The following is a 21,920-nucleotide window of genomic DNA, read 5'->3' as shown; positions in this document are numbered from 1 at the left end:
TATTCCTTAAAAGTGTTAAATGTAATTAGAATTTCTAATTTGTTGAAATATATTAAGTTTCAATATTTGCAACATTGAATGTCACTAGTAGAAGCAGACAGCTTTTCCATGTTTACGTTAGCTTCACGACGTATTCCTAATAGACGCGGACGCTTAAAAGACAGTCAGACAGTGTCTGCGGCTACATCGTTTGCTAAACAAGTGGCTCGAGTTGCTTACAAAAATTCTGAAATATCGAAGTACTTCAGAGTTTTATGTGTTGTAGCTGAAACGAACAACATGGTGGCAAGCTAGAGGGTGTATTTTGTGCACGTTGAGGAGTACTAGTATTATACAGATAATTTTGTATAAATGTCAGCGATGGAGTCGTACCCAACAATAGAATTGTTTCGGACTGATCAGTATTACATTTTCGTGAAGGGGGAGTATGGTTTATGGTGGAATCGTATCACAGGAGATTTTCAAGTCAAAACGGGTAAGTAGAGGGCGTGTTTACAATGATTATTTTTTTGCGTGTGTAGTTGTTGGCAACTTTGTTGGATTCGTCAGAGCTACGACAAGAAATCATGCCACCTTGTTAAAAATCACATGTAACTGTTCCAGACAGAAAGTGTATTCAAATCATATTAGACTTGCATATACGTATTCTGTATGTTCGAATCTTAGTTTTCCTATCTGTTGACTACAGCATTTATTTACGAATCATGTACCCAGTTCTCTGATAAATTACAGAACTATCGTAATTTTATAGTGTAACGGCTTTTGACGTGACAACGTCTAATAAATCTATGAACGCCGGCTGCACGCACGAAAAAGGATGACTTATTGTCCCGTTACGCTTTGTCCCGTTACGCTCATTGTACGCTTGCGCTGCATCTATCTCTTCCACTCGATTGGAACAACCATAAATTTGACTTTTTCGAGGCACATTAAACTTTTAACACTCCCATTCGTTTCCTACTTTTCCTATCATTGTCCTATCCTCGTCCTATCTTTAACAGAATAACACAAGATTCGAAGAAGTTAAATAGCAAACATGTATTTTATTTATTTATTTATTTATTTATTTATTATCTTAGCACGCAATAGACTCAGTTGATGAGCAGTGGCTCTCTGAATATAGGGCTTGTCAACATGGTTACAAAATTTATGAAATACATGTAGGTTATGATTACATACACTATTTCTAATATATGTACAATATATACATTAAAGTTATATTACAAATTTCTAATAATGGATATTATGTTAAACAATTAAAATAAGTATTAATGAGCAGAGTTTGTTGAACATTAGATCAATTAGATCAATCTGTCTATTTCTAGTCCTATTCACATTAATCACCGTAGTTCACATCATAGTTAAAATTTACTCACTTGCATTATATTATACACTATGAACATACTGTCACAATTATTGAACTTTACATTCATGTAATTATTGTTCACATGACACTTCATAGAGCAGACTAGGGTAGTGGTTACGAGCTAAACACATTAATTTAAGTAGAAAATTTAATGTTGTACTTGCAAAGGCTCAAGATATATTCTTCAATTTCTTGTACACTATATAGATGTATAAAAGTTATAGTTAAAATAATATGTTTGTTAAAGTATTAAACATATTTGAATTAATGAGTGCAAATAAAAGTAAATTTATCAATTAAATTGTATATTTCATTTCACTCCTTTGTATCCATACAAAATAGTGATAATTCAGTAAAAATGATTAAAAATTTTATTCATAAAAGTATGCAATCATTTCAGCAATTTTTTGTTATGACGTCACGTTAAACTATCGTCTGTAAACCGACTATACAGACAACCAATTATTTTTTTATTACAAGGGACCAATAGGCCACGTGTTGGGCAGTAGCTTACGAAGTATAAGATTATGTGAGTTTAGAGAATATTTCGCGGCTGTGGTTCGGGCGCCATCGTGTAAGATCAACCTGTTTTTATCATTTGGACTTTGCAATTAGAATGTTTGACCACAGTCGTCGGTAATTGCCCAAAAATAAGGCTCGAGTGACCGCGGCATTGTTTTGAGGACTGAGTTTGTGTGTAACCACAGGACATCAGTGCAAACTGACCTGTAAAATAATAATTATCATACGGTACCTACGAACAGTCAACGTATGTGTTATTGTGGAAGTCTGGAAAGAGGTTATGTGCAAAAGTTTTATACTCAAAATAACTGCTTTGTGTGGTCACAAGATGGCAGCCACAATGACTGAATTTTCAAGTATAAAAATAAATTAAAATCATTTTGGTGTCAGAGAGATTATTGCAGTAAATGAATAGTCAGTAGTAACATTTTTCTAGAACTTGTATAATTTTTCAGCGCCTGAATTTTTCATACAAGTGTTTTAAGTATGTCCTCTTCAGACTGAATTTTGAGCTAGCCGAGGTGGTCTAAGGTGTGATAATTGTTTAGTATTTACTGTTGTATATGTCTGTTCTTGTATTATACATTACATCTATGAGTGTCAATACCTGTATTTTATAGCTACTTAATTGTTAATGTCTTAATGTGTATAAAAGACTAAACAAACAAATCAAAAATTTAATAGATCACTTTCCTAGTTTTGATTTGTTTTGTTTTGCATTAAGTATGAATTTTTTTATGTAATTTTTCTGTATCACATATCCAACCAAGTTCATCCCTTAATTCTGATGGCATGCTATTGTAATACATGATGCTTGCTTTTTTAATTTAGGACTTAAAAAGATCCTGGCCATTATAAAAACTTTAATATCACTCTACTAACAAATTGTCATATCTTTTGAAAAAATTTCTTTTGTATTATGATTATAATTCATTGTAATGTCACAAGTTTTTGTTATGTCCTGGATCTTTCAACATACTAAATTTCAACAGCAAGCATTTGTACCACACGTGTGCCTTTTTTTTATCTTGAAGAAGTGGGAATATTTGAAGGCTTCAAGAGTGTGTTTGGTGTCAGGATGGGACCTGGCGTCAGCGAACGACCCGGACTGCCTCGGCCTGCTGTACGGGATAGTCGGCAAGATCGAGCTGCAGTCCGTCATCGACAGCAGGCTGGTGCTGATCAAGGAGTGCGCACCGGTGGGCGACCTGCCGGGGGGCAAGACCGTGTACAAGGTCAGGTCCGTGGCGTTCCTGCCGCTCGGCGCGGCCGCGGACGGCGCCGGCCTGGGGCTCGCGCCGTGCAGGAAGCACCAGGACAGCGGGGCGGGCGGCCCCGGCACCGGCATCTTCGACTCGCACCAGAAGGCGGCCCTCGCCAAGACCTGGGGGACCATCAAGTCGGCCACAAACTCCATCAAGACCACCACGCAGCAGGCGGCGGCGCTGGCCACGTCGCAGGTGAACTGAGAGCTTTAAGCATCATTTGTTGGTATACGCTGCATTGCGATAAAACCGAAATAAAACCAACAAGTATGTCAAAAACCACATAGCGCGGAAAAGCCAGTTAATACACCCTGTAGCACCGACATGCAAGTTATATCATGGAATTAAGTAGCATTTAACCAAAACTTCATTTAAATTTTTTTTAATGTGTGAAATATTCCAGGAATTTTGTTATTTCTTGACAAAAAATTATATCAAAGTGCGTGTATCAGTAAAATGAATTTGTTTTATTGTACATCTCTTATCAAATCAATTACAACTGTAAATTCTCGTGAATTTATTTATATTGTTCTGAATGTATCTGCTGTAGGTCAATTTATTAGAAATTATTTTACTTTGCTTTGAGTTGATGATTGGGCCGCAGATATTTTGTCTCCTTTCTCTGGCAGTGAGCTAACAATTATCGGTAGAGCCATAATTTTTTTTTTTTTTTCGGATTCACTCCACTCCGGGCGAGACTCAAATGTTCTGTACATAATCAAGCCACTTCACCTAGAGTAGGCCAACACTCTGATGTCAGGGAGCCTTTACACGTCTGAGCTACCCGAGGAACGGATGGTGAATGGACCCCGTCACGTGAACCTGGCAAAACTCTCTCTTGCAGGGTCGTGATGTCGCCCGTGTGCGATGGGACTAAGTAACGTTAGGTCACTATTCTCAATAGGTAGGCCGAAATTGGAACTCACGACTGGTATTTTAGAAGGTCTACGAATAACTTATCTAACTCTTGGCCTGCTTAAATGTTTTGCTGATGTATATTTATAAAAAAAAATTTACGTGGTTATGACGAGGGTAACCAGCCTACTTAAATCATTTTCAGGTGAAGTCGAGTAAGAAGAAAGACAGTAAAGACCGCGAGAGGTTTGAGCGCAGATTCTTGGAAGAGCTGCAACGAATTTTCACGGAGACGGACTCATTCTACTATTGCCTCTCCGGAGACCTGACCAATTCGCTCCAGCGCCGGAGCGACCTGTCGCGGAACGCGAACAACGAGCGGAATGCTCTCTGGGAGACGGTGGACGACCGTTTCTTCTGGAACAAGCACATGCTCGCTGACATCATCTCGCTGAACGTAAGTTGTGAGGCGGACTGCTTCACCGCGTGCGGAGCACCGCCGGGCAAGGAAACGTACAGTAACTTTTGTTGTTTTCAACTTCCAGAGCCGTCTTGCGGATCCGTGGATCCTGCCCATAATCCAAGGTTTTGTTCAGATTGAACACTGCAAAGTGGAAGTTGGTTATGAAGCTGTCAATCCGCGGTGTGAGGTGAGTCAGATTTTATACATATATTAAGTGATGCCACGTCGGCATTTTGCGGTCACCATGTTGTTAAATGGGTTTTGCTTGTGGGGGTTCTGAATTGTTGGGTGAATCAGGAAAAAAACAGTAGATATCCAGGAGTAGGTATTTGCATTTTGTTATTTCACATTGACAGGTATATTACATGGTACGTACACCTCAGTATCCTTAAAAAGTCCTTAATTGTTATACTAACAGAGCTAATATCCTAACTAATATCCTAGAATGTCTTTATTTGAATAAAGGCTCTTAAAAGTAATATAATTTCATTAAGAATCGTTAATAACAACTTAATAAAGACTAATAGTGTGAAATTGATAAATCAGGCTTGTTTACAAACATTAAAAAGTGACTACAGCACCATACTGAACTAAATCACTGTTTGAGCAGAACCTGTGGGGTTGTTCAAACCACACATAAGTAATAATGATGTGTTAACAAATAAAGAGGTATATAAATTATGAAATAGTATTTTATAATTTTATATGTGGACCCATATTTCTCTGGAATACCACGGCGCACCGGGATATCTTGTAAGGGGCACCAGTGTTTCAGTGCCATTGGTCTGTTCTAGGGAATTAGCCCAGGATTCGCTGGAGTGGTTTCGGGAAACCATGGAGAACAGAACTCAGGATGGCTAGACTGGGAATGTGAATCCAATGTACTACTACTACTATACTATACTACTACTATACTATACTACTACACTATACTACTGCTATACTATACTACTACATTACCACTATACTACTACTACTACTACTACTACTATACTGCTACTACTGTATGACCTACCTCTATGTGTGGCATATGTGAGAGTGTAGAAATGGGTCTCTTCTGAAGTAGGCTGCTGGCTATTTTATCCAATACTAGCTGCCCGACCCGGCTTCGCACGGCTATACTAATGGAAAAAATTTAAGCCACATCTCCCATTTACAGTAATGGTAAATAAAAATTTCAGTGAAAATTTATTACATTGCTGTATAATGTACCAGAGAGAAAATGAATAGCACCGATGGTTTCCCGACTCGTGCACGCAACGTACAACTGATGTACCCGTACTTCGCTACGGCAGTCTACAGGCAGATCACTCTTGCGCCGCTCATTATACATGCCCCTCCTTGTGGGTACTCTACTGCCGCGCAATGCCCGTTGCCATGGAGACGCAGAAGGCATGAACAATGCAAAATCCTGTTCTCATGCAGACAAAGTACCCACTGTTGCCTGGTTTTAACCACCCATGGGATCTAATTTTCAGAAAATGTCATCCTGCGTAACATGAGGAACATTACTGTGAAGTTTCAAGTCTGTAAAATATATATACTTGAAAAAAGGGCAATAAAAAAACAAATTAAACACAGAGAGAGGAAAAAAAAAATAGTTTAGGTTTGCAATTTAAAGTGATAAAAAAGTATTTAAATACTAATTGAACTCTTATAAGGGTACTGATTGCTTCGTTGTTAATATCACACGAGTGTTTTTTACTTGTATGGGAAAATTAAGAATGATAAGGCATCTAGTGCGTGGCAACAATGTTAATAAGCAATAGGAAATAAACTTCTATGTGCCTGTGGCATCATCAACACACACTTCGTACGTGTACTGCATGTTGTATCTAACCCCCTCCAACGCATTTGATTCTAAATTGGACTTTTAGTAAGGATCCCTAATGTTATTGATAATATAATATAGCCTATAGCCTTCCTCGATAAATGTACTATCCAACACTGAAAGAATTTTTCAAATCGGACCAGTGGTTCTTTAGATTAGCGCGTTCAAACAAACAAACTCTTCAGCTTTATAATATTAGTATAGATTTCTTCCGACTGCTGCTTGTGTTTCGCAGACTTTCACGCTGATACTGATATCTCGCCGTAGCCGCTTTAGAGCAGGCACCCGCTACAAGCGCCGTGGCGTGGATGAAAATGGCAAGTGCGCCAACTACGTGGAAACGGAGCAGATAGTGAACTACCACCACCACCAAGTGTCGTTTGTGCAAGTGAGGGGCTCCGTGCCGGTGTTCTGGTCGCAGCCGGGGTACAAGTACAGGCCGCCGCCTCGAATTGACAAAGGTAAGGACTTGTACAATCGCTAGTCCAGAACTTTCAGAATCAATCTCCAAAGAAAATACTTGAACAATAACATCCTAAAAATTTCACCTCAAAAATTACCGTGCCTGCTTTCAGTAATTTTGGCAACTCATAAAAAAAAATTGTCACAATTATGAATAAATATATAAATGAATAAATAACCTGGTACAGGCATTTTGTACGGCTAACTTCATTGCACCACTCTCCAGCCTTGCACATCAATTTTTAGTTACGTACACAAAAGGAAATTACGGAAGATAAGCATTATCATAAAGCAAACACTAACAACTTAGCAATCCATAGTTAATCTTATTTGTACATTAAAAATGTATAAAATTTTACTTTACTAGCTAGGTAATCAGGAACCATGAAAAAATAATGGAACAAAGCCTTAGATACTTTTTTTTTTTAATTTCTTGTAAGTTAAATTATTTTTTTAAGAAGTTTACAAGTGAAAAAATGTTTCATCTGTATGTAAGATGGTTAGATAATAGGCAACACAAGCCCTTTTTGTAATAGATTTTTATAGTTTCTTTCATCGTTGTTGAGGTGACGATTTACTTGTTGGTTATTCTGGTTTATTTTACGCCTGACATTTCAGGGGAGCAAGAAACGCAAGTAGCGTTCGCAAAGCATTTTGAAGAGGAGCAGTCGCTGTACGGACCAGTTTGCATCGTGAACCTCGTGGAGCAGATGGGCAAAGAGAAGGTCATATGGGACGCCTACACCGACCACATAGTCTCCTACAATAATCCGTCCATCACGTACGCGACGTTCGATTTCCACGAGTATTGGTATGTCGTCACTCTCGTTACTTTAAATGAGTGAAATAGTATGGTTGGTTAAAGATTTAATATTGTAGAGAGAATATTTTACGGTTTATTTTTAGACTAATTTTGTTTTTAAAACAGAGGAATTCCGTGGTTTTTTTCTTCTTTCTACTTCATCTTCCATAAAAGCAGTTTTGTAACACTTGCTTGACCAAAATATTGGTAAAATTTACATGCAGCATTTTTACAATAAAATTATTTGTACTAAATTGGTCTAAAACAGATACATTTGAAACAATAAAAATATAAATTACTGAGCGTTTGTAGTTTGTGATTCAGTAAGAAATTCACAATTTAAAAAAATTATATTAATTTCTTTGTTCTATGTGCTTTGGTACAGTTTATTTTTGTCTGGAAATGACATTGCTTGAATTTCGAACATTAAAAGATTACTTGTTTTATTTTAAAGTGTGGTGGTTGTAACGGTTTGATTGCTTGTTCCAGCCGGGGAATGCACTTTGAGAACGTGTCGGTGCTGATAAGCCACCTGATAGACGTGATAAAGGACATGGGCTACTGCTGGGAGGACAGGGAGGGCCAGATATGCAGGCAGAGGGGCGTGTTCAGGGTCAACTGCATCGACTGCCTCGACAGGACAAACGTCGTGCAGGTAAGTGACGACGTAGTGCCGGTATAAAATATGTAAGGTTCGTGCTGATTGTTGAATGTGAAACCTTTGTAAGCTATATTGTAAAACTTTGTGTGTTGTTGCAAGCAGTTCATGCCCTGATGTTTTGCTAGAAGAAACCCATCTTAGATAATTAGAATATACGTAGTTGGGAGTGTATTTATTTTACTAATAAAAATTTCTTATGCAAAATGCATTTTAACAATAAAATTATTTGTAGTAAGCATCTCTGACATAATTATTTTGGGTGATAAATAAATCTGTGTGTTGTCTGTGTGAAACATGTATATCATCAGTAAGGTAAATCAATTTCATCCATACATCTTTGTACAAACTTCTCGCTAAATGAATTACTTAATTGAATTTAATATTTTAAAAGATTGTATTATGGTGATTTATTTCATGGTTTTAGTGCCTTTTGGTGCTGTATGGTGTTGTAAATGGTACTTTGGTGTTCTATGGTGTATTTCCATGCTTTTTTTGGTTTTATCTAGTGATGGGCCAGTTAAATCTTCAAATACCATCAAATCCATATTAGTTGAAGTATTCAATATTCAAAGAAAAGTATTAAGAGGGAATAAAGTAAATTAGAAAAACAAATCCCTTTGAGCACAGCCTAAAGGCATAGGAAATTTCAAAGTACCTACAACTGTAATAAAACTGTTAATAGAAAAATCAACAAATGGTAAAATAAAAAAAATTAATACTCTTTATGATAATGGTCACATTGTGCTCCATTTAGTCTGTACTTCAGTCTGAATTAATAAAATATGCTGGTTTTGTGTTTCGTACAATCCAGCTGTTCAAGAGTGAGACTCCGTACTGTCATGGTGCGCTGTGTTGTATGGAGGAGTGGTTGCACTCTGGATTCATATTTAATAGGAACCGGGTTCGAATCCCGATTTGGCTATTCTAATTGCAATTTTTCTCATGGCTTATTATTTTACCCATCTGTCTCGTGTGTTTACCATCTCTAATACCCTCACTGTAAAAAAAAAAGTTAAAACCCAAATAAAATTTTAAAAATTAAATACAATGTGTGTGGTTTTAAACTTGCTGTGGTTGGCTAACGAGATGTTGCTTTCTTCCGTGACCAGACGGCCATTGGCAAAGCGGTGATGGAAATCCAGTTTTCAAAGCTCGGGCTGATCCCTCCCGACGGCATCATGCCTGCCAACATTCGCAACACATTCCAGCTTCTCTGGGCGAATAACGGGGACATTATCAGCAAACAGTATGCTGGCACCAACGCTCTCAAGGTATTTTTTTTTTAATTTCATTGAAATCTGTAACACGCTTACGAAAAGTTTGGGAACTTTTTAGGTGGGTACGACATATACAAACAGGTACAAAGGTACAAAGGACAGGCATGCAAGTGCCGATCCCAGGGAGGTATTAAGTGCAGGTAGGCACCCTCTGCAAGAGGAGAACTCAAACAGGTAAGCACTACCATCAGATAGTCAACTGACACTAGTAAGCACACCATACCTGCAGGTACTACAGCACACAAGACAAACACAAAGACAAAACAAGATAAAACTAGAACAGGCTAATAAATAACATGAATTATGAAACTAAACAATGAGGGTATATTAAAAATAACAAGAATTTTACAATGAACATATGTATAATTATATATTTCCTACTAAACAAAGTGTGGTTGTAATTTATTATTTAAGTAAACAATTTGCAAAAATTATTATGCCTAATTTCGTAATTTGATGTCAAAAGATTGGCATGTTAACCTATGTTATTGAAATTATTAATTAATCTGTATAAAATATCTTTGAAATTGATTAGACTACAGAGTAATGTTTTAGAATAACAATTAAATTGAGGCACTCTGAGCCCAGAGTTTTCAAGAAAATTATGACAGTTTATTTTATAACTGCAGCTGTTACAGACAAAGAAGAGTCAAGTATCTTTCTGCTTTCAACTAAGGGAAGTAAAAGCAGGTTTTTAGATATGCTTTTGAATAATGATTTTGAGTTATTTATATTGTATGGTTTAGAGTTTAGTACTATCTGAAGAAATGATGATTTTCCAGATCACAGATCCATTTTCAAGTTTAGTTCTTGTATGATAAAGTCTAAGTAAAGACTCTAAATCGGAAGCATGGTAAGAAATGTATGTAATCAAAGCAAGGGTTCTGTGAGAGCCAGAAACAAAAGAGTTAATATGTAGATGACACTATAATTTAGAGTCGAGTGTAACGCCTAGAGTAAACCTAAGTAATCACCTCTTCTATAATTTATATAAGAGAAGGGGTCCTTATTTGATGAATTTAATATCCAGAGTAGGATGCGGGAAATATTCTTTGACTAAAGCATCTTCAGCTTTTGAGACAACACATTCAGGTAAATTAGTGAAACACAAGTCAAGTAGAGAAATTAGTGGTTGAGTAATTTTACTTAAGTTAGGCTTATATCAATGGCAAAATGAAGTAGGGATTCATCCTTGGATTTGGTGTAGCTAGAGGGTTTTCTGATTTCATTTCATAAATTTTCATATCTAATGATTTCACCAGACTCAATAAATCATTCAGTTTACTTGTGTTCATCTTTTGAAATCCTTTCATGCTGTCAGATTCCTGTGGACAGGTTTTTTTTTTCGGAGACAGGAACATGTTTTTGCAGGGGTTCTGAGGTAGCTCTAAGACAATTTCATTCTCAAATTCGAGGGGTTTACAGAATCCGTGGAATTTGGGTTGTTTTAGAAGTGATGCATCAATGATGGTTAACAATCAGAAATCACTACATATTACCAGGAAGAAAAAGATAAGTAAACGTTATCACAACACCATAGGAGTTGCGAGGAGCAAGCTCAGACATGTCCATTATCAACGAAGTTGCGGCCGCTACTGGCGACTTCACGGCTGCTACTCACAAAGTCATTTTACCTGTAGTTGTAAGTGGTAGTGGTGCTTGTATAGTTCTTTACTGTTTCAGTTTGTGAAATTTTGGTGTAGAGTGCCTGAGAGATAAGAAAGAGGTACTGTTTGCAGGGCGACTATACTCGAACTGGTGAAAGAAAGTTCACTGGACTGATGAAAGATGGGATGAACTCTGCAAATAGGTGAGTCCACTACAGTTCTCTGGAATCTAGGCATGTGAATATTATTTTTTGGTTACATTTTATTTACATCGAAAACAACAGATTGATGTATGAATATGATAGATTTTTATAACCTCAATATAGACGTGCAGTTTTCTGTTAACAGTGCTTAAAAACAGTAAGGTTACAAAATTGCAGATACTCAAAATACTCTGCAGTTTCACCTATTCTTGTAAAATAGTTATATTTTAAAAATAATTTCTTTTTCCTCATGTCGTACCATGACCATGTTGCTAATCAATGCATAAATATTTATCATTTTACCCACTGTATTTCATGAAGGTCATGTTTACAATTCTTCCTGCACAAAAATGTCAGCCTTCTAATTGTTAATAGGTTAACAAGTTCTCAGTAAAATATAAGTTAGTTGTACACTAATGTCTCTTGGGTATCAAGTAAGATATACATAGTAAAAAAAATTGTACAGTGGTTTGGCCGAATATGGAGTAGTTTTACTAATGACAACAAATTAAGGAGTTGTGTGGTGATGAAACGGTGATATTTGTAGAGTTAGGGCTGTTATGGTTAGAACATATCCTTATAGTGAGGATGTGGATAGTTATTATAAAATTTTTGATAGTAATAGCAGTTAGTTATCAGTTAAAATCATGGAGACAGTGTTTTACTGTCAGCAAAAAAAAAAAAAGTTATGTTAGAAGTATTGAAATGTTAAATGTTTGCAAAGTGAAGTTTACGTTTTTGATAGTGTAAAGACAATATATTTGATCTTAAACCTTGGTGTGTGGTTTTCGTTCATCTTGAACTGTGTAGAATAGACAATAGCGAGGTATGGTATCTCCTGCAGTATAGTGGCTGGAGACTACCGGTTCAAGAAAGTACCGTATTTACCCGAAAATAATGTGACAACTGAATTTTTGATCGAGTTTATGAAAATTATTGAAAGCTTGAAAATTATTTCAATTATTAAATTGATTCCATATATACTAGACCCTTTCTGGTGCCACTTTCATCTGTGGAGTGATTTGTGGTCTCTTTTGAAACACCAAGCAGCAGTTTCAAAAAAAGAAATGTTTTTTATGACTGTAGGTCAAAAGCGGGGAGCTGTTCAGAAAGCAAAGAATGTTGTGATGTACAGTGGTTGGTGGTCATCTGGGAGGGTGAAAGAGGGGGAGGGGTTCCTTGCCCAGAAGCCACAGTGAAGAAAAGCATAAAGAACCCAGTGACACTACATTTACACCCTCTTCTGCAGCCTGCATCTCTCATCTGTCACGTCTGTGCAGTAGTTCAGGAAGCCCCGGACTAAAGTGGCATTAGTGATGTAGTTTACAGGCAGAGCATATAGTTTTTCAACTACGCTGTTCCCAGTGTGCGATCATAATGCAACCCCCACTTTCAGTTTCCGGTCATGGTAAAAATCATAGCATTTATGTTCAGGTAAATACGGTATTGTGTTTTGAGTCGCAGTTAACCATACAAATTTATTTGGGAAATTTGGCAGATATTATCTGAGCCACTTTGTGGACTCGTACCGGCAGGCTGCCATTGACGTTGTTCAAGGTCAGCCGGTAGATGCAGAGGACCTGGCTAATTGTGCCAACGAGCTCCAAGTTGCAGCGAACATTGTCGATGATTTGCTTCCATTGTCCGCCACACCCACGTATTTTTCTGATATTGCCCTCGGTCCAGAATTAAACCTTGCTTCGGTACTGTACTATATAACAAGGTGTGTTTTGATATGGACTATTTATTTTCTTGCGCTTGTGTATGGGATGTGCTTATCTCTGCTTAGATGAATCTTACAAGTGGATTCATTTACATAAGACTGGGGGTAGAACAGAACCACAAAATATCTGCGAGAAAAGCTTTCATAGTATTTGAATTTGGGCAGTTTATTTTATGTCAGCAAAAAAATTTATCTAAGCAGAATGATAAATTTTTACAGTTTCCTGCCAGAGCCCCAGTATAATGTATAATGTTTCCATTCGAGCTTCAACTTTTCAACTGTATTCACTGAGCACTTTTTAAAATGCTCATTTGAAATCTGTTATCATGCTAACCATAAAATATAACTTTTTAAAATCTATAAATGCATAGTTAATGGTAACTAATTTTTTTTTAGTATACAGTGAACTCTCAGTATCTCAGACTTTAATATGTTGAACTTTAGGTGGGCGTACAAAATTGAGCAGTAAAGAAACAATTAATTATTATTTATTGCAAACAAGCTTTGTGAAGTTTATTCTACTGAGCTTAAGAAATGGTTGTATACTTGGTTTGAAAGTATGAAGTTAAATTTTATTCATTTTTTGCTGGTATGATTTGTAAATGGAAGGTAGGTATCAGGAAGGGCTCAATTCTTCTATGCAATGAATGTTACTAAATGATTACTTTTTTTTACTACTTTAGATCAATTTTTTTTTGCTTATAAAATTTTAAGTAATTATATTTTTAAAAAAAATGTGTTAAGAAAAATGGTTTTTATTCAATTATTACCAATTTCCAGGAGCAGCCAAGAAAGTTCATAATATTTTAAAATTTAAGAATCTGATTTTATTAAATTGGGTTTTTTTAAAAATAATATACAGATTTATAAGTTAGAGTTTTGATCTTACAAAATAGACTTTCTTTAGCCTCTCTGAAATTTAGATAATTTTGACTTGGCCCGGTGTTCCACAACATAGAAAGGTCTTCATCTATTATTTGTTGTCCTGCAGTAACTCGAGAGTGCAAGATTCAGAATACCGCATGCTGACGGACGTTGTGGGCTATGTGTGCTAGTGGAGATGTTCCGATGGAAAATACAGTCTCCCCACATTGTTTCCTCTCTTTGCTTCTTTGGAGGTACCAGGCTCTAACACGTATCCAACCTGACTGCTCAAACTCAATACAGTAGCCAATATCGACCTTCCTCAACCGTGTGAAAGTGTTGGCCTTCCTGTTTCTTATGTGTAACAAATGGTTACTTCCCTCCCTTACATCACAAACAATTTCAACTACTTTGGCACCATCTCGCCCGAGTTAGTCTGAGATATTGAAAGGTTACTGTATTAGCAGTGGTTCATGTATGTTAAGTGTTACTAACACTGGTGCATCATTTTTTGAGACATACTTGGTACAGTTTGAATATTTATTAGGGTGTGTTGAAAAAAGTTCAGATTTTTTCAGACTGCTACATAGAGAACAAATTGCCTCCTATAACAAAAATAACATAATAAAATTAGCAATTGGGTGACATCTAATAACCAAAAGTTTTTATAAATAGAGTCCAAATTTTGTTGTGTATATTATTATTACTTAAAATTCTACAATCAACATTTCATACTACATTTCATACTTTGTAATGTTTATTTTATGGTTCAATAAAGATAAATAAATTGAAACAACATTGAAATATTAATGAAGTTTTAATCTATATAACATCATCGAACCATTAAATAAACATAAATATATGGCATGTTATCATAGAATTTTAGCAACATATAAATTTACAAAAATATTCAATTGGTCAATTTTTATTCCTATTATATAAGAAAACTTTTCTGCACTATAGTGGTGTGAAAAAAATAACAAATTTTTTTCTTTTCCAAAAATTAATATTTTACAGAATGTTTGCTGTATCTGGCAGCAATTTGTGTTTTCTCAATTCCTAGTTACTTAAAAAATTATTTAATACTGCTCAGTTTCCTACTATTTGAAGATCTCTCTGACTTAAATGATAGTGGTAAGTATGTTTAATCATAGAGTAATGTTTGTAATTCCCGAGGGAAGTAATGGGTTCAGTCCCAGCTGACCACATTGGGGTTGATGTCTTCCAAAGTGGTTTACCATCCCAGTTGCCTAGAAAATGCCTTAAATGTGAGTCTTTTCAGTGACTTGAAAATTACTGGTGTTTAATTGGCTGAAATCAGCTCTCCAGTAATTAAAACCTATAATTAAATTTTCTAAAAAAATCCTAGAACGTGCTACCCATTACTTGTATTTTGTCAACTAATACCTTACATATTATTCTGAAATATATATTTTTTAATTGAAGATTTTTTGCACATGTCTAACTTTAAACGTGGCTAATTGTAGATTTTTTTCTATTTAAAGTCAATAGTAATAGTATTGATGTGTTATTGCTTGAGCGACTTATAGATTAATTTAGAATATTGTGTTAGTGTTAAAAATTTTTGTACTTGATCAGTAATAAATATAATCAGCTTTGATGGCATTATATAATTTGGTTGTATATAGTTATTTTTAGGATTTATTAAATTAGTATGTTGTGTTTGGCAAGTTGGTTTTTACATTTATTTGAAGTGTTGAAATAACTCTATCACTATATTTCAGAAACAAAGTAATATGTGATTACATATGTGCGTGAATGAAATCTTTGCTCTTGAAAAGTGATCTGTTTAATTAAAACAAAATATGGTGAGTTGGAAAACTCAAAACAAATTTAACTACAGAGGTCTAAAAGTTTTGTATATTGTTGTTTCTACAGTTTATATATTGATTTTTCTACATATGTACAGCAGTCTGTAAGTGGATTAATTCTTGTGTTTTAAATGAAAGAATTCCTAGAAGTATTGAAGTTAACATTGGGAACAACTAATTACTTAACTTTTTTTGTTGCTAAGATATTTTTTTCAAGCATGTTTAATGAAATATTACTGCAGCAGTTATGTATCATAGTGAAATTAATCCTGCTAAAAACTATTTCATTCTGTTTAATTTTACTTTGAAAGGTTTGGTTCATTGTTTAAAATACTTTTGCCTACTGTAGTGCATGTTGAGAGAATTTGTATGAGAGATATATAGTAAAATGACTTCAAAATTTAATTTTTTCAAAATACTATAGCCATTAAACTTTACATTTTTGTGCTTCACATTAATAAACTTATTATTTACTGATGAAAATCCAATAAAGCTGATTTGTACTCCCATAAATGTTGGTTGTATGTTCATTTTTATAACAAGAATGTTTTTATTCATACCCTCCCACTTAGGAAATAGACATGTGCAAAAATTATTGATCCAATAATGAGCCAACTTTTTTTTAAAATCAAAATATGACAGTATATTTTGGAAAACATAGTTTTACTCTCTTGTTTAATCATGTATTGTTTTGTGATTCAACATCCAGTGGTTCATTTCAGTGCCAGATGGCATTGGCAAAACCCAAGGCTGTGAATTTTCAGTCACTTTTAAGTTTGAATACTTGTGAACAGATTGGTTTTGAAAACACAATTAAAAGTTAATTAAATATGATCTTGTGCTAGAGCCGTAAGTGTTACTGAGGTTAAAATACCCAGTCCATGTATAATAATTTCTGTTAGGGTTCCCACACACAGGAAAAATCTGAAAACAAGGAATCAAAAAGGTTCTTCAAATCTTGCGAAACACTGGGAAATTGGCAGAAATTATATTTACCAAACTGAATTGGTGATTTTTAATACTTGTATGTTACCTTAATGTCTTAAAAAAAGCAGCCTGTATTTTAATCACAAATTCATGTATTGACGAAAAGTGAAAAACCTGATTTCATTATTATGGAAACGTATGTCAAATGATTAATGAATGAACTGTGTACTGATTTAACGATTTGAAGCACAATCAAATGTCAGTTTATCATTCATGTGGTAACATCAAGAAAAAAAAATTCTTTCTATGTTTTAATAAATATGTATTGTGATTTTAAATTACAGACTGACAGCATTGTTTGTGTGGCATTGATGAAAATTATTACAGCACAAACATTATATTGTCTGGAAAAATATTTTATGGTAAAAGTACTTAAGTTTAATAAATTTATGTTGTCTGGCAATATTGAGTGATGAGAAGGGGAAAATGTAATATTGGACAGGAAAAACTCAGGGTAATAGTCTTACGTAAAAGTGTGGGAACCCTGCCTGTTCTCCAGGCGAATGCGGTGTTTATTTATTTATTTATTTAATTTGTAAAATACCTACCTAGAGTACGAGACTCAAAGAGCAAGCACAACAAATTTACAAAGTCACAACCAATACAAAAAGACAACACAAAAGAGACAAAAGTCAAAACACATAGACAAATACATTAATTAGTTACACCAAAAAAATTTAAATAACTAAATATTTACAGAAATCACAACCAAAAAGTAGGTACAGAGTAAAACAAAAACAGAATAACTGATACCAATAAAGCATAATTAATAGGCTGCTTGGATAAATTGCATGTTTTGTTTATTAAAGTTTGTGACTAATCTATAAATTAGGTCAATTTTTTATGGTCTGTACTCAAGGAAGATTGCAATAGACTATTAAATTGAGGGAAACTTAAACCATTATTGTCAAGTATTTAATTGCATATGATTTTGGGATTGTAACATTTTTGAATAAAGTTAGCATCTAATTGAGTTCTACAATGGATTTGAAAAATTCTTTGAATTAATAACTTTAATTGTTTTATTCTTAATACTTTGAAATGTATTACTATCAGTAGCCTTTAGGTTATTCCAGTTGATGAAGCAATATTTCAGTTTAGTTCTAATTAGTGCAAAATAAAGTGAAAGGATTGAATCAGAAATAATGGCATAAAAATTAATGTCTTTCTTCCTTGTTGTAGGCCATGTCTGTGTCCGTCCCTATTTTCCCTGACTTCTGTTATGTTTGTCCATCTCCAACAATCTCATTATAGACTAGAGTTAAATACGAAAATCAAACAGAAGTTTTACTGTGTTGCATTTATTTTTCTGCATCTGAACAGCAGAAAGAATGAGGATACATAGTATTATTACCATGTAACGAGAAGTGTTTGAAGCTGCAGATCAACACTAGGAGCGTGCCACAGAGCAAGCTGCAAATTCATCTCGTAGCATACTTTGGGTCAATGGAATTAATACTTTTGGTCATAGTGATAAAGTTTAACATTCCTTTCATCTGAATCATATTAACATGCATTTTGGATTAGTGCTGGGATAGCGGCTGCACAAGTTGAAAATACATAATTTCAACACTGTCGAGAGATGCACATGCTTAAGAATAAGCATACCTACTTTTAATAAGTTTCAGCTACTTTTTATACTTAAAATACAGAATAATCAAATAAAAAGTTCGACTAATATGCTGAGTGAATATGTGGAAACCTTTCTGAGCACCTTTCTTCCCTGTAAATTGTTCTTCTAGTCCAAGGGTGACTTAAAATGGTAAGGATCAGTTACAAAAATTTAAAACTAAGTGGGTCAATTTTTTATTTCTTATAGTCCTTTCAGTATCAACAACCAACCCCCTCCTTCCACCAAATGCTATTTTCCCCTCTTAACTTTCTGCGGTTTGGTTTGTGAAAGCAGCTAGTTATTACATCAGTAACATCACAGCTCTTATCAAAGGCATTTAAATATTTTACACCATTTACAAATCAGAATTTAGCAAGAATATTAAATCTTGCTTTATTTTAATTATTTCAGCATATGAGTGGTGATTTCCTGTTACGCTGGGATTTCAGTAGCTCAATGGATGTGATGAACACACTTTTATCAACCAATCAGGTTAGACACATCTGGATGTCAGAGCGACATAAACGGCAGATGTGAAAGATTTCCCGATTAGAAACATTTTCTATTGCCATTGCATCTCAGGCGTGACGTTACTAAACTGAACGTCTTTTTTTTTTCCCCCCAAAGTATGGCTGAACTGGTGCATTGGTAATGCTATTAATTTTTGATTATTATTATTATTACTGTGATTATTATTAAATTTTTGTTTACTAAATTGTGGTTTTTTTTTCCCCTGATTAATGTTATAATCAAAATTAATTTCCCTAAATTTTGATTAAACAATCCGGCAGGTGCTGATGGCTGTCAAATGTTTGTTATGGCAATTATATATATATATATATATATATATATATATATATATATATATATATATATATATATATATATATATATATATATATATATATATATATAAACACTTTATATTTAATAGTTAATTTTGGTTAATCACACGGGTGAGAACACCATGTTTAAATATATCGCGTTCTAAGTGTCATACTGTCGCTTTTGTTATTCCAGCATTAGTTTGGTGGGACACTTGACAAGCTATGCTAGCCATTGATTGTCTGACACTGTTCTTGGTAGATTGTATACATATCACATTTGGAAAACTGTTGGATTATAACTTCCACTTGCCGCCATCAAAGTTATGAATATACTGAATAATTTATGCCCAAATGACTAGCAAAGAAAAACTTGTTATTAAGGTGCATATCAAGGGATGGATTCTCGTTGGATAAGATTACCTTTATTGTATGCAATATTTATGTGATGAGATCACTCAATTTGCAAGCAAGGAGTTGGTGGCCTAGTGGTTGGAGGCCGCTAAAATTCTTGGACTCAGGTCACTTGAATCCTTTTTTGCATTAATCTGCAACATAAATGTCTACCTTTTTTACTGCACCAAAGAGGTTCATGTACTGAATTTTGCTAATCGGTCCTGATACCTGTAATTTTGCCATTTATCGCTGCACATTTTTCATCATCTTGCTGTATGATTACTGTGAAATCCTACCAAGGTGATACTGGTTCAATGTTCAGATTTTTTGGAAGTAGGTAAACGTGGCAGAGTTGCTATGCCGGTAAATTTTCCCTACCTCCCGTCTCCCCAACCAGTGTACTTCCGTCATTGCTTCATTCTCATTTCTCTGATGTCTCATTTGACTGATGTAGATGAGAAATTACGCCACAGTTCATTCATTCACTTACCACAAAAATTAATTGCTAATTCCATTTACATAAGACATAATAAACAATTTAAACCCGCTTGCTGAAGTCCACCATAAATGTGGTTAAACTTTTATTTTTAAGAAAAACACTATTGTTCCCATCATATACCTTGAACAACTTATTTTGTTCGACAGACTTGAGACCGTTGTTGTGAAAGTTTGAAATATTTTTATGGCCTACTGTAGTAAGAAAAAACTTATTACCTGAATTAAAAATATAGAATTATGCATATAACTCAAGCTAGATCCCAAAGTCACCTTTGTACCTTTTTTCTGGATTAGACAATTCCATACGAACTATAATATTGGTTACGTAGCATAAACTTGGAGGAATTTATAAGCCCAATAAAAAAAATTACAGGAAATTACAGAACTTCTTTGTAGTTATGTATATCTCCCGTTAAAAGAAGATGAGACAATGAAGTTTTTAAGTTACTTGACAGTGTGGCAAAAATTGCAATAGGAGCATAAATCAAGTTAGCAGGGCTCCAACCAGCAACGAGGCAAGTATATTCATTTTATTCTGGATAAGAATGAAAAACATACACCTAACACCTCCCACCTATCTAAACACACGTACAGGTTGCAGAGATCCAGAAGAAATCACGTGATTTGAAAACTGCTGAAGATATCAGAGTGGTCTCTGTTTACAAAAAATCATGTTATACGCTAAGGCCAGCTTAGTAGTCCCTTTTCCGTATTTTTTTTAACTATGTTTATGAATATGAAAATGGCTAAAACGTATGTTTTCTGAGTGATATTAAGATGTGAAATGCTCAGTGCAGATTCTTGAAATCTCTCGAGGGACTACATTCACATTTATTTTCATTTCTCCACAATATAATGTTATGGTTGGCGCTCAAATTTCATGGTTGATGTATGTGCTTAGCGGGTTGAAGCACAAGCAAGCATCACACTTATCATCTCGCCTCGCTAACACAAATGCACCCCCGCTAGGCGGGCTCCTTCACACGTTTACATTTACATCGCAAGAATTTTCAGTGGTTATATATAGAGTTATACCTGATTAATATAATATATTGATACAATTTACATTATTGATGCCCCGTTACATTTTTCAAGACTGCAAACTATTCAGTAGATAATGTACCTGAATTATATTTTCAACAAATTTTTATCTTTTTTTAAATTCCAATAAATTAATTTATATTCCAATAAATTTATTTATATTTATAGTGTTTGTTATCTATTCTTTTTTGTTGTTTATATTAAAATACATCATGGAAAAGTCTGCCATTATACGCAGTCCGTGCAAATGTATGGCATACAGCATGAGTGCCAGCTGATTGACTAAAACACTGCACTTGTATCACGTACAAGATTCATTCTATGAAGGTTAAATACCTTTTTTTGTTGAAAATAAAAATCCTGTTTAATACCTTGTTTTTTTTTTAAATTAAAAATCCTTTGTTGCAAGGTTGCAACCCAATGAGGATGTGATAAAGTATACACGCGATAGAATTGGTTGCACCACTCGGAGGTCAGACCTGCTGTTCTGGACAGCTGAAGGAATGTGTGATGCTAGAAAGATGAGGGAAGTTTTTGTTGGGATGAGGAGGAGGTAGTTCTATGAAAATGTGGCAGCTGTACCAACATCCCGTCTGGAAATAATCTAGGGGTTGCACCCAGTGGAAAGTAGTTTGTTAGACAATTGCACCACCATGCCCTATCAGTACCTAAATTTATTTTACTTAGTTTACAAATTTAAAAAGTTCAGCGTTACTGTTTCGTTTGCAACTTACTGTTAAAAAGTCTCAGCTGAGCATGAGCAAAAAATCTCACACAGCCTTACTTAGCAAGGGGTAAAGCTTGATTATCCACTTAACTTTTTCTGTCA

General features: G+C 34.8%; 1 protein-coding gene across 1 annotated transcript in view; it reads left to right on the top strand.

The window, feature by feature from the left end:
* Window positions 1-89: 89 nt before the first annotated feature.
* LOC134534171 (phosphatidylinositide phosphatase SAC2) overlaps window positions 90-21,920 on the top strand; it is a 34,342-nt gene continuing 12,511 nt past the window's right edge. Inside the window, exons 1-9 of the mRNA XM_063372308.1 lie at window positions 90-475; window positions 2,966-3,348; window positions 4,214-4,465; window positions 4,554-4,658; window positions 6,538-6,763; window positions 7,383-7,575; window positions 8,056-8,221; window positions 9,337-9,498; window positions 11,244-11,314. Of these exons, the coding sequence (XP_063228378.1) occupies window positions 352-475; window positions 2,966-3,348; window positions 4,214-4,465; window positions 4,554-4,658; window positions 6,538-6,763; window positions 7,383-7,575; window positions 8,056-8,221; window positions 9,337-9,498; window positions 11,244-11,314 (1,682 nt within the window). The 5' untranslated portion in view covers window positions 90-351. The remainder of the gene's footprint in view (window positions 476-2,965; window positions 3,349-4,213; window positions 4,466-4,553; window positions 4,659-6,537; window positions 6,764-7,382; window positions 7,576-8,055; window positions 8,222-9,336; window positions 9,499-11,243; window positions 11,315-21,920) is intronic.

Source organism: Bacillus rossius, chromosome 7, assembly GCF_032445375.1.
Source record: "Bacillus rossius redtenbacheri isolate Brsri chromosome 7, Brsri_v3, whole genome shotgun sequence".
In the NCBI taxonomy this organism is placed as follows: Eukaryota; Metazoa; Arthropoda; class Insecta; order Phasmatodea; family Bacillidae; genus Bacillus; species Bacillus rossius.
This window is presented reverse-complemented; position numbering and strand designations above follow the sequence as displayed.